The sequence below is a fragment of the Lonchura striata genome, chromosome 4 (genome assembly GCF_050655825.1).
Source record: "Lonchura striata isolate lonStrDom1 chromosome 4, ASM5065582v1, whole genome shotgun sequence".
NCBI classification, from domain to species: domain Eukaryota; kingdom Metazoa; phylum Chordata; class Aves; order Passeriformes; family Estrildidae; genus Lonchura; species Lonchura striata.
Window position 1 is genome coordinate 62764678 of NC_140706.1, and position 13370 is coordinate 62778047.

Below are 13370 nucleotides of genomic sequence, written 5' to 3' on the forward strand. Positions count from 1 at the left end.
TTTATTTGTCCTGAATCTAAGAATTTAGAACCTTCAATTTTTACAAACATGATTTGATACTAACTATAGGCAATGAAGTTTTCCATCCCCACTAAAGAAATGGATTTGGCCTGAACCACGGCTGCAGCACCCCCAAGGCTGTAACTGCTCTGCCAGGGGTTCTTCCATGGTCATGGCTCTCAGGTGCTCCAGCACGACCCCAGGCACAGGCACTGATGTTTCGAGGGCTACCTGCTGAGCATGGCCTAATCCACAGCCACAGAGGCTTCAGGTTTATCCCTGGGCCACAATCCCTTCTTGGCCATGGAAACAACCATGGCCACAGGTACTCTGAGAGATTCCTGCTTTGCCATGGGCTTATTCCCAGCCGCGGATGCCTGCGGGTGTCCTGCTCCTTTCTGGGCTCGTCCACAGGTTACAGATCCCTCAACTGGAGCTAACACCACTGGAGTTCCAGCAGCATAGAAACAGCAGCGATGTCCTGGCCTGGTCTCATGGATGATGGGAAGGCAAAGCAGGTTCTATTTCAGGGTTTTAAGTACAGTTTTGATCCTGTTCCTCGCAGAATACATCTGGAGCAGGTGTCCAGCTGTGAGACAAACAGAGACAGGGTGTGCTGGGTGAAGAATGGTGATGTACTGGTTTTCAAGGGGATAGGATCCATTTTCTTCCCAGGGAGCGGCAAAGAGCTGGGTTTGGATTCAGCACGGGAATGTGGTGGATAGCACACGGATGGCTTGGATGTTGCTGAGCGGGGCTTGCCCTCCTCAAGGACTTTGCAGTGGCACATTGGACAATCCATGTGCCGTGCTCTGCCAGCAAGGAGGTGAGACCATCAACATTCCCCTCCTCATCCCTGTGTCCTACGTAAAGAAGAATCTTCCACCCGCTCTGCTCCAGAGAGCAGGCAAGTGCCCCTAGGGAGCCCCCTCATCCCTCCTGGGGCACTGCGGAGGGCGGGGCCGAGGCAGGGCTGTGACTGCACAAAGGGGCAGAGCGCTGGCGTGAGGCAGGGCTGTGATGTCCCAGGGCTGTGCTGGCCGCAGCACTGTGACATCGCTGTGACATCACCGCGCTGTCGCTGTGTTAGACGGGCCAGCGCCCGCAGCTGCCAGTGCAGTCGCGACGGGACGTGCCGGAGCCATGGGTGACGGTGACGTCCTGCTGACCGTGCTTCTCCTGCTGCTGGCCGCCGTGGCTGTCTGGTGGGCCTTTGGCCACCGGCAACCGCGGGGCCGGCGGACACGGAGAGGGAAGTGGAGGAAGCGCCCCAGGGTCCAGCCCAGAGGCTCACCGAGGAAGCGAGGAGCCCCTGCGGCTCCCAGGTTCCCCAGGCCTCGGGCGACTCCTGGCAAGCGGCCACGTGCTCCCGCCAGCCCCCTGGGCAGCCCCTGCAGCTGCGGCCCCTGCCTGGCAGAGGCCCGGGAGCTGCAGGAACTGATGCTGCACCTCGGGGATGGCAACGGGACACGTGAGCCGCTCTATTCTGGGATGTGGCAGGCATTGTGGAAAGAACTGGAGGAGCTGCAGAACCAAGGCCACCTGCCCTGCTGTGGCTTAGCCAGCTCCTCCAGAAGCCTCCATCCCATCCAGAGGCTGCTCCCAGCAAGATTCTCCATCCCTGGGAGAGCCTCAAGGCCTGCAAGGATGGCACAGCAGGGGAGAGACATCACCATCCATGCAGGAAGCTCAGGCTCTCAGAGACCCTGCATCCTGCCAGGAGCCTCCTCTATGTCTGACAGCCTCCATCCCTTGCAGAGGCTCAGTGAGACCTGTCAGCCTGAGGAAAGAGCAGAGCCCGTGGACAGGTCTCCCAGCTCCCTTGGACTCTGGGACTTCAACAACACAGGTGCCATCCTGACCCTTGACGTGGCAAGGGAAAGCCCAGAAGTCCAACTGGGAGCCCAGACCGGTGCAGGGGAGCCTGCTCAGGAGCAGCTGGCGGGGCAACAAGCGTCCTGCAGCCAGCAGTGGGCATCCCACAGCAGCCAGGACAGCCAGGACGCTCTTCTGGTTCTGCCCGCCAGCAACAGCCCCAGCCTGGTGGTGGAGACGGGCCTCCAGACAGCACGGAGGTTCCTCCATCTGCAGGAAGCTGCTCCAAGACAGCCCTCGAGTGCAGCCAAGGCCTTTCTAGTAGCAGGTGAGATCTCCCGAGGAGCTGCCTGCGGCTCCCCCGGGGCTCTGGAGGGGCGCGGCCAGGCCAGGCCAGGGCCCCTGCGAGCAGCCTAGTCGCCGGCTGTTTCCAGTGCCTCCGACGGCACGGCTTGAAAAAGCCCTGTCTGCCTTGCAGCCGCTCCTGGGATCCCCCTGTGCCAAGGCTCGGGCTGCAGCCCCGGCCGTCGTCAGGAGCAGAGCCCAGCCCACGCCGCCGGGGACAGCGACGGTGCCGCCCTGCCCCGCTGCCCCGGGGCTGCCGCAGCCGCCTGTGCGCGCTGCCCCGGCCCGGCTCTGCCGCTCGCCAGCCCGGCGGCTGCAGGGCGGTGGCCGCTGCCCGGCGCGCAGCAGGAAGCAGGTGAGAGCGCGGCGGCCGCGGGGGCCCGGCCCGCTTCACTCGCGGGCACTTGCGGGGGTTTCTGGGCGCAAGGCTGATGGCTTCTCTCGGCCGCAGGGCAACAGAGGCAGCGGCAGGAGCTGTACCTGTGGGGCCCGCAGCTGGGCAGCGGCGGCTTCAGCACCGTCTACTCGGGCATCCGCCTCTCGGACGGGAGCCCGGTGAGTGGCCGCCACGGCCGGGCGGGGCAGGAGGGGCAGCGGCGGGGAGCGGCAGGGCTGGAGCTCAGCCCTCCTCTCTCCGTGGCTCGCAGGTGGCCATCAAACGTGTGGCCTGGGAGAGCGTCCTGCAGTGGGACGAGCTGGTGAGTGAACGGGGCCAGCGGGACAGAGCGGGGCGTGGCGGGCAGGGAGAATCCCGGGGCGGGCTCAGCGTGCGGAGCCGCAGCCCCGCGGGCCTGGGCACACCGGAGAGCGGAGCTGGGGCCGGGCAGCGGCAGCCCCGAGCATCCCCCGGGCGGGAGGAAGCGCAAGCGCCTGGGAGGCTGCGCCAGGGGGCACTGGGGCATCCCGGGCAGGGCGCAGCGCAGCCCCAGGGCTGCTGCAGCAGCAGCAGCAGCAGCAGCAGGCTGCTGCAGGCACTGACTTTCTCCTGCTCACAGCCCGACGGCACCCGCGTGCCCTTGGAGGTGGTGCTCATGGAGAAGGTGGGCTCTGGCTGCCAGAATATCATCCAGCTCCTCGATTGGTTTGAGCTGCCGGACAGCTTTGTGCTAGTGCTGGAGCGTCCGGAGGCATCGCAGGATCTCCTGCAGCTCCTGCAGGAGCAGGGCTGCCTGTGCGAGGAGCAGGCGCGCTGGCTTTTCTGCCAGGTGCTGGAGGCCGTGCGGCACTGCACCGCCTGCGGCGTCCTGCACCGGGACATCAAGCCAGAGAACCTCCTGGTGAACCCGGAGAGCGGCCACCTGAAGCTCATTGACTTCGGCTGCGGCACCTTCCTCCAGGAGCGGGCCTTCACGGGCTTTGCCGGTGAGCCCATGGCCTGGGCCCTGCTCCCGGTGCCAGGCACCGCACGGCCCCGTTCCCTCCTGGGCTGCGGGCTGCGTCCTTCAGCCGGCCGCCTTTAGGCACGGGGCGGATGCCGAGCCCCAGGAGCCGGCTGCCGGCCCGGCCGACAGAGGGGGGGCAAAAGCGGCTCCCGGCCCCTGGGCTCAGCAGGCCCACGAGGGCCAGGGCTGCTCCGCTGGCCTTCTTGGCCTTGCGGAATGGTTTCGTGCCTTTGGCCAGCTGGCTGGGGGACGCGGGGTGGCCTCGGGGGGAAGCTGTGGCCACGGCTGCAGCCCCTGCCTCGGCCAGGAGGCCGGCGCCAGGCTCTGGAAGGCAGCAGCCTGCGCCCGGCCAGCGCCGCCTGTCTCCCCTAGGAACGCGCGTGTACAGCCCGCCCGAGTGGATCTGGCTCGGCTGCTACCACGGCCACGCGGCCACCATCTGGTCCCTGGGCGTGCTGCTGTACGTCATGGTCTGCGGGAGCCTCCCCTTCCAGGATGAGCCTGACATCGTGCTGGGCAAGCTCGTCTTCCGGCAGCAGCTCTCTCCAGGTGGGTGTCCGGCCTCAAGCCGGCGGGCTTTGGCAGCTCGCGGCGTGCAGCTCGGCGCGGCCCTCACCAGCTCCGCGGGACGTGGATCTGCCCCCCAGGGCCGGCCGCAGGAGGGTCCCGTGCCGACGGGGTCAGCGCGGCACGGGCGGCCGGAGGAGGCGGCCGTGTCCCGCCGTGCCGCTCTCCTGCGTGGGGCAGAGCCGGTCGGGAGCCCGGCACGGCCCAGAGCCCGGCACAACATGGCCCGGGCCCCGCGGGCGACGGGGGCAGCTGGGCAGGAGACTCTGCCGGTGACTGGCGCTTTCTGCCTTCTCTCCCCAGAGCTCCAGCACCTGATCCGATGGTGTTTGGCCAAGCACCCTGCGGACAGGCCGGAGCTGGAGGAGATCTCATGCCACCCTTGGGTGCGGGGCCGGCGCTTTTGATGCCTTGCCGGAGCCTCTGCAGCACCAACTTAGCGAGTCCCACGCAGGACTGAGAAGCCGAAAAATAAAACAGCAAACCCATTGTGGTGTGTCAAGGGGCTGGTTCTTTTCAGCAACTTCAGCTAAAGAAACGTCTTGGGAAAAGGGGGGAATCAGAGTGCTGCCTTCAGCCTTTGTCAAGCTTTCCATGCCTGCCCTCCCGGCTGGTTCTTTATATCTTCCAGCTCAGGCCGTAGTGCGGGTGAGAGGGGCTTTGCCCAGCCAAGAAATGCAGCAGTGGAACAACAGCTGCTCTTGCAAAGTGGCAGGGCTTCTTGGTGTCTCTTGAAGTGACACACAGGTCCATGTGTGCATTCCAGGGGTTATTTGGTTTCAGGGACAGAGACGTTCCTCTCTTAGCAGAACTCTGAGGAGAGCCAGAAGCTACAAAATATCATTTCAGGTTGAGCCCTGCTGAACTCTTTTTCTTTCTTCCTATGAAATGGGAGGCAGGGCTAGGCACTTGTCTGGGAATCTTGCCGAAGGAGCTGCTTCTCTGGGAGTAACGCCGAAGGAGCTGCTTCTCTCGGAATCCCGCAAAGAGAGAGCTGCTCTGTCTCCCAAAAAGGTACCACTTTATACCATAAAAGAGTGCTTGGCTTCCCCCTCTGGGTGGAGCACCTCAAATTGGGATGGTGTTACGTTACCGGGCCTGCAGTGAGCCAGTCAATGGCCCATTAACAAACGATTACCTCTTCGGAGCAAACCATCGTTCTTGCAAGAGATAATAAACCTGCCCAACCTCCAACAGATGGCAAATAGAATACAAGCTTATTTTACAAACCAGGACAACTACTTTATAGAGAGGTAGCGGTTGTAACCAATACTTATTAGATTTTTTTTGTTGTTTCGATTTATACTATGGCAAGATGATAAAATATGTATTTGACATTACCTTGGAATGCAAATTTTTTAAAAATAATTTTAAGGGAAAATATATTGAAACTGGTTTGGATAGCATAATTTCAAAAAGCCAGTTTCAATACCTGTGCAGAAGCCACGAAGAAGATCTGCATCAATCATCTAAAAAGAAAGCAAGCTTTAGATTTGACATGCACATTTAGATTTTTTTTGTCATGTATAAAAGAAAGGAGAAAAAATACACTATGACAGTTTATCTTCAACTGCACATCACTTGAACCTTGAGTGAAGACTCTGCATTATTGAAGAGAACCAGCTGAGGCAGTGCAGCTCCAGGTTCACACATTATCAGAACCTTCGACTGCTCATTAAAAGCAGAAAATAGTGTGGCTGCCTCTGCGAGGCAACAGCGCATTCTCCTGCTGTCATTGCCACTGTCAGAGCAAAACTGGAACCAAGCAATCCCATTCCATCACAAGCACCCTTACGCTGCAAAGGTGGAGCCCTGATCTCAGGAATGCCATTTGTGGCAGAGGTTTTCCATGGGTGATGTCACACAGCTCTCTGTCATGCCACACTGACACCTCTGTGATGTCACAAATCTCTCTGTGATGTCACATGGACATCCTTGTGATGTTACACTAATATCTGTGATGCCACACAGCTCTCTGTGATGTCACACAACCTCCTCTGACATCACAATGACAGCTCTATGATGTCACACTGACACCTTGCACAGCTCTCTGTGGTAACACATGGGCATCTGTGGTGTCACACAGCTCTCTGTGATGTCACACTGACATCTCTGTGACATCACACAGCTTTTTGTGATGTCACACAGACACCTCTGTGATGTCACAATGCCATCTGTGATGTCACACAAGCTCCTGTGATGTTACACAGACCTCTCTGTGATGTCATGCTGACATCTCTCTGATGTCACACAAGTGTAACAAGAAAAGAAATAGCTGAAGGAAAATTAGCAGTATTTTATTTGTCCTGAATCGAAGAATTTAGAACCTTCAATTTTTACAAACATGATTTGATACTAACTATAGGCAATGAAGTTTTCCATCCCCAGTAAAGAAAAGGATTTGGCCTGAACCACGGCTGCAGCACCCCCAAGGCTGTAACTGCTCTGCCAGGGGTTCTTCCATGGTCATGGCTCTCAGGTGCTCCAGCACGACCCCAGGCACAGGCACTGATGTTTCGAGGGCTTCCTGCTGAGCATGGCCTAATCCACAGCCACAGAGGCTTCAGGTTTATCCCTGGGCCACAATCCCTTCTTGGCCATGGAAACAACCTTGGCCACAGGTACTCTGAGAGATTCCTGCTCTGCCATGGGCTTATTCCCAGCCGCGGATGCCTGCGGGTGTCCTGCTCCTTTCTGGGCTCATCCACAGGTCACAGATCCCTCAACTGGAGCTCACACCACTGGAGTTCCAGCAGCACAGAAACAGCAGCGATGTCCTGGCCTGGTCTCATGGATGATGGGAAGGCAAAGCAGGTTCTATTTCAGGGTTTTAAGTGCAGTTTTGATCCTGTTCCTCGCAGAATACATCTGGAGGAGGTGTCCAGCTGTGAGACAAACAGAGACAGGGTGTGCTGGGTGAAGAATGGTGATGTACTGGTTTTCAAGGGGATAGGATCCATTTTCTTCCCAGGGAGCGGCAAAGAGCTGGGTTTGGATTCAGCACGGGAATGTGGTAGATAGCACACGGATGGCTTGGATGTTGCTGAGTGGGGCTTGCCCTCCTCAAGGACTTTGCAGTGGCACATTGGACAATCCATGTGCCGTGCTCTGCCAGCAAGGAGGTGAGACCATCAACATTCCCCTCCTCATCCCTGTGTCCTACGTAAAGAAGAATCTTCCACCCGCTCTGCTCCAGAGAGCTGGCAAGTGCCCCTAGGGAGCCCCCTCATCCCTCCTGGGGCACTGCGGAGGGCGGGGCCGAGGCAGGGCTGTGACTGCACAAAGGGGCAGAGCGCTGGCGTGAGGCAGGGCTGTGATGTCCCAGGGCTGTGCTGGCCGCAGCACTGTGACATCGCTGTGACATCACCGCGCTGTGGCTGTGTGAGACGGGCCAGCGCCCGCAGCTGCCAGTGCAGTCGCGACGGGACGTGCCGGAGCCATGGGTGACGGTGACGTCCTGCTGACCGTGCTTCTCCTGCTGCTGGCCGCCGTGGCTGTCTGGTGGGCCTTTGGCCACCGGCAACCGCGGGGCCGGCGGACACGGAGAGGGAAGTGGAGGAAGCGCCCCAGGGTCCAGCCCAGAGGCTCACGGAGGAAGCGAGGAGCCCCTGCGGCTCCCAGGTTCCCCAGGCCTCGGGTGACTCCTGGCAAGCGGCCACGTGCTCCCGCCAGCCCCCTGGGCAGCCCCTGCAGCTGCGGCCCCTGCCTGGCAGAGGCCCGGGAGCTGCGGGAACTGATGCTGCACCTCGGGGATGGCAACGGGACACGTGAGCCACTCTATTCTGGGATGTGGCAGGCGTTGTGGAAAGAACTGGAGGAGCTGCAGAACCAAGGCCACCTGCCCTGCTGTGGCTTAGCCAGCTCCTCCAGAAGCCTCCATCCCATCCAGAGGCTGCTCCCAGCAAGATTCTCCATCCCTGGGAGAGCCTCAAGGCCTGCAAGGATGGCACAGCAGGGGAGAGACATCACCATCCATGCAGGAAGCTCAGGCTGTCTGAGACCCTGCATCCTGCCAGGAGCCTCTGCTATCTCTGACAGCCTCCATCCCTTGCAGAGGCTCAGTGAGACCTGTCAGCCTGCAGAAGGAGCAGAGCCCGTGGACAGGTCTCCCAGCTCCCTTGGACTCTGGGACTTCAACAACACAGGTGCCATCCTGACCCTTGACGTGGCAAGGGAAAGCCCAGAAGTCCAACTGGGAGCCCAGACCGGTGCAGGGGAGCCTGCTCAGGAGCAGCTGGCGGGGCAGCAAGCGTCCTGCAGCCAGCAGTGGGCATCCCACAGCAGCCAGGACAGCCAGGACGCTCTTCTGGTTCTGCCCGCCAGCAACAGCCCCAGCCTGGTGGTGGAGACGAGCCTCCAGACAGCACGGAGGTTCCTCCATCTGCAGGAAGCTGCCCCAAGACAGCCCTCGAGTGCCGCCAAGGCCTTTCTAGTAGCAGGTGAGATCTCCCGAGGAGCTGCCTGCGGCTCCCCCGGGGCTCTGGAGGGGCGCGGCCAGGCCAGGCCAGGGCCCCTGCAAGCAGCCTCGTCGCCGGCTGTTTCCAGTGCCTCCGACGGCACGGCTTGAAAAAGCCCTGTCTGCCTTGCAGCCGCTCCTGGCATCCCCCTGTGCCAAGGCTCGGGCTGCAGCCCCGGCCGTCGTCAGGAGCAGAGCCCAGCCCACGCCGCCGGGGACAGCGACGGTGCCGCCCTGCCCCGCTGCCCCGGGGCTGCCGCAGCCGCCTGTGCGCGCTGCCCCGGCCCGGCTCTGCCGCTCGCCAGCCCGGCGGCTGCAGGGCGGTGGCCGCTGCCCGGCGCGCAGCAGGAAGCAGGTGAGAGCGCGGCGGCCGCGGGGGCCCGGCCCGCTTCACTCGCGGGCACTTGCGGGGGGTTCTGGGCGCAAGGCTGATGGCTTCTCTCGGCCGCAGGGCAACAGAGGCAGCGGCAGGAGCTGTACCTGTGGGGCCCGCAGCTGGGCAGCGGCGGCTTCAGCACCGTCTACTCGGGCATCCGCCTCTCGGACGGGAGCTCGGTGAGTGGCCGCCACGGCCGGGCGGGGCAGGAGGGGCAGCGGCGGGGAGCGGCAGGGCTGGAGCTCAGCCCTCCTCTCTCCGTGGCTCGCAGGTGGCCATCAAACGCGTGGCCCGGGAGAGCGTCCTGCAGTGGGACGAGCTGGTGAGTGAACGGGGCCAGCGGGACAGAGCGGGGCGTGGCGGGCAGGGAGAATCCCGGGGCGGGCTCAGCGTGCGGAGCCGCAGCCCCGCGGGCCTGGGCACACCGGAGAGCGGAGCTGGGGCCGGGCAGCGGCAGCCCCGAGCATCCCCCGGGCGGGAGGAAGCGCAAGCGCCTGGGAGGCTGCGCCAGGGGGCACTGGGGCATCCCGGGCAGGGCGCAGCGCAGCCCCAGGGCTGCTGCAGCAGCAGCAGCAGCAGCAGCAGGCTGCTGCAGGCACTGACTTTCTCCTGCTCACAGCCCGACGGCACCCGCGTGCCCTTGGAGGTGGTGCTCATGGAGAAGGTGGGCTCTGGCTGCCAGAATATCATCCAGCTCCTCGATTGGTTTGAGCTGCCGGACAGCTTTGTGCTAGTGCTGGAGCGTCCGGAGGCATCGCAGGATCTCCTGCAGTTCCTGCAGGAGCAGGGCTGCCTGTGCGAGGAGCAGGCGCGCTGGCTTTTCTGCCAGGTGCTGGAGGCCGTGCGGCACTGCACCGCCTGCGGCGTCCTGCACCGGGACATCAAGCCAGAGAACCTCCTGGTGAACCCGGAGAGCGGCCACCTGAAGCTCATTGACTTCGGCTGCGGCACCTTCCTCCAGGAGCGGGCCTTCACGGGCTTTGCCGGTGAGCCCATGGCCTGGGCCCTGCTCCCGGTGCCAGGCACCGCACGGCCCCGTTCCCTCCTGGGCTGCGGGCTGCGTCCTTCAGCCGGCTGCCTTTAGGAACGGGGCGGATGCCGAGACCCAGGAGCCGGCTGCCGGCCCTGCCGACAGAGGGGGGGCAAAAGCGGCTCCCGGCCCCTGGGCTCAGCGGGCCCACGAGGGCCTGGGCTGCTCCGCTGGCCTTCTTGGCCTTGCGGAATGGTTTCGTGCCTTTGGCCAGCTGGCTGGGGGACGCGGGGTGGCCTCGGGGGGAAGCTGTGGCCACAGCTGCAGCCCCTGCCTCAGCCAGGAGGCCGGCGCCAGGCTCTGGAAGGCAGCAGCCTGCGCCCGGCCAGCGCCGCCTGTCTCCCCTAGGAACGCGCGTGTACAGCCCGCCCGAGTGGATCTGGCTCGGCTGCTACCACGGCCACGCGGCCACCATCTGGTCCCTGGGCGTGCTGCTGTACGTCATGGTCTGCGGGAGCCTCCCCTTCCAGGATGAGCCTGACATCGTGCTGGGCAAGCTCGTCTTCCGGCAGCAGCTCTCTCCAGGTGGGTGTCCGGCCTCAAGCCGGCGGGCTTTGGCAGCTGGCGGCGCGCAGCTCGGCGCGGCCCTCACCAGCTCCGCGGGACGTGGATCTGCCCTCCAGGGCCGGCCGCAGGAGGGGCCCGTGCCGACGGGGTCAGCGCGGCACGGGCGGCCAGAGGAGGCGGCCGTGTCCCGCCGTGCCGCTCTCCCGCGTGGGGCAGAGCCGGTCGGGAGCCCGGCACGGCCCAGAGCCCGGCACAACATGGCCCGGGCCCCGCGGGCGACGGGGGCAGCTGGGCAGGAGACTCTGCCGGTGACCGGCACTTTCTGCCTTCTCTCCCCAGAGCTCCAGCACCTGATCCGATGGTGTTTGGCCAAGCACCCTGCGGACAGGCCGGAGCTGGAGGAGATCTCATGCCACCCTTGGGTGCGGGGACGGCATTTTTGATGCCTTGCCGGAGCCTCTGCAGCACCAACTTAGCGAGTCCCACGCAGGACTGAGAACCCGAAAAATAAAACAGCAAACCCATTGCGGTGTGTCAAGGGGCTGGTTCTTTTCAGGAACTTCAGCTAAAGAAACATCTTGGGCAAGGGGGGAATCAGAGTGCTGCCTTCAGCCTTTGTCAAGCTTTCCATGCCTGCCCTCCCGGCTGGTTCTTTATATCTTCCAGCTCAGGCCGTAGTGCGGGTAGGAGGGGCTTTGCCTAGCCAAGAAATGCGGCAGTGGAACAACAGCTGCTCTTGCAAAGTGGCAGGGCTTCTTGGTGTCTCTTGAAGTGACACACAGGTCCATGTGTGCATTCCAGGGGTTATTTGGTTTCAGGGACAGAGACGTTCCTCTCTTAGCAGAACTCTGAGGAGAGCCAGAAGCTACAAAATATCATTTCAGGTTGAGCCCTGCTGAACTCTTTTTCTTTCTTCCTATGAAATGGGAGGCAGGGCTAGGCAGTTCTCTGGGACTCTCGCTGAAGGAGCTGCTTCTCTCGGAATCCCGCAAAGAGAGAGCTGCTCTGTCTCCCAAAAAGGTACCACTTTATACCATAAAAGAGTGCTTGGCTTCCCCCTCTGGGTGGAGCATCTCAAATTGGGATGGTGTTACGTTACCGGGCCTGCAGTGAGCCAGTCAATGGCCCATTAACAAACGATTACCTCTTCGGAGCAAACCATCGTTCTTGCAAGAGATAATAAACCTGCCCAACCTCCAACAGATGGCAAATAGAATACAAGCTTATCTTACAAACCAGGACAACTACTTTATAGAGAGGTAGCGGTTGTAACCAATACTTATTAGATTTTTTTTGTTGTTTCGATTTATACTATGGCAAGATGATAAAATATGTATTTGACATTACCTTGGAATGCAAAGTTTTTAAAAATAATTTTAAGGGAAAATATATTGAAACTGGTTTGGATAGCATAATTTTAAAAAGCCAGTTTCAATACCTGTGCAGTAGCCACAAAGAAGATCTGCATCACTCATCTAAAAAGAAAGCAAGCTTTAGATTTGACATGCACATTTAGATTTTTTTTGTCATGTATAAAAGAAAGGAGAAAAAATACACTATGACAGTTTATCTTCAACTGCACATCACTTGAACCTTGAGTGAAGACTCTGCATTATTGAAGAGAACCAGCTGAGGCAGTGAAGCTCCAGGTTCACACATTATCAGAACCTTCGACTGCTCATTAAAAGCAGAAAATAGTGTGGCTGCCTCTGCGAGGCAACAGCGCATTCTCCTGCTGTCATTGCCACTGTCAGAGCAAAACTGGAACCAAGCCATCCCATTCCATCACAAGCACCCTTACGCTGCAAAGGTGGAGCCCTGATCTCAGGAATGCCATTTGTGGCAGAGGTTTTCCATGGGTGATGTCACACAGCTCTCTGTGATGCCACACTGACACCTCTGTGATGTCACAAATCTTTCTGTGATGTCACATGGACATCCTTGTGATGTTACACTAATATCTGTGATGCCACACAGCTCTCTGTGATGTCACACAACCTCCTCTGACATCACAATGACATCTCTATGATGTCACACTGACACCTTTGTGACGTTGCACAGCTCTCTGTGGTAACACATGGGCATCTGTGGTGTCACACAGCTCTCTGTGATGTCACAATGCCATCTGTGATGTCACACAAGCTCCTGTGATGTTACACAGACCTCTCTGTGATGTCACGCTGACATCTCTCTGATGTCACACAAGTGTAACAAGAAAAGAAATAGCTGAAGGAAAATTAGCAGTATTTTATTTGTCCTGAATCTAAGAATTTAGAACCTTCAATTTTTACAAACATGATTTGATACTAACTATAGGCAATGAAGTTTTCCATCCCCAGTAAAGAAAAGGATTTGGCCTGAACCACGGCTGCAGCACCCCCAAGGATGTAACTGCTCTGCCAGGGGTTCTTCCATGGTCATGGCTCTCAGGTGCTCCAGCACGACCCCAGGCACAGGCACTGATGTTTCGAGGGCTACCTGCTGAGCATGGCCTAATCCACAGCCACAGAGGCTTCAGGTTTATCCCTGGGCCACAATCCCTTCTTGGCCATGGAAACAACCATGGCCACAGGTACTCTGAGAGATTCCTGCTCTGCCATGGGCTTATTCCCAGCCGCGGATGCCTGCGGGTGTCCTGCTCCTTTCTGGGCTCGTCCACAGGTCACAGATCCCTCAACTGGAGCTCACACCACTGGAGTTCCAGCAGCATAGAAACAGCAGCGATGTCCTGGCCTGGTCTCATGGATGATGGGAAGGCAAAGCAGGTTCTATTTCAGGGTTTTAAGTGCAGTTTTGATCCTGTTCCTCGCAGAATACATCTGGAGCAGGTGTCCAGCTGTGAGACAAACAGAGACAGGGTGTGCTGGGTGAAGAATGGTGATGTACTGGTTT

The 13370-nt window shown here is 60.0% G+C and overlaps 2 protein-coding genes across 2 annotated transcripts; both read left to right on the forward strand.

The window, feature by feature from the left end:
• The first annotated feature begins 476 nt into the window (after window positions 1-476).
• Window positions 477-4592, forward strand: LOC144246158 (serine/threonine-protein kinase pim-1-like). The gene is made up of 9 exons (XM_085579512.1): window positions 477-635; window positions 1091-1153; window positions 1759-1970; window positions 2028-2143; window positions 2612-2715; window positions 2808-2858; window positions 3156-3522; window positions 3915-4091; window positions 4413-4592. The coding sequence occupies exons 1-9, from the start codon at window positions 477-479 to the stop codon at window positions 4514-4516; spliced, it is 1353 nt and encodes a 450-aa protein (XP_085435638.1). The 3' UTR covers window positions 4517-4592.
• Window positions 4593-7548: 2956 nt separating this feature from the next.
• Window positions 7549-11164, forward strand: LOC144246163 (serine/threonine-protein kinase pim-1-like). The gene is made up of 7 exons (XM_085579513.1): window positions 7549-7610; window positions 8433-8548; window positions 9017-9120; window positions 9213-9263; window positions 9561-9927; window positions 10320-10496; window positions 10818-11164. Exons 1-7 carry the CDS (start codon window positions 7549-7551, stop codon window positions 10919-10921), a joined length of 981 nt encoding a protein of 326 aa, XP_085435639.1. The 3' UTR covers window positions 10922-11164.
• Window positions 11165-13370: the final 2206 nt, after the last annotated feature.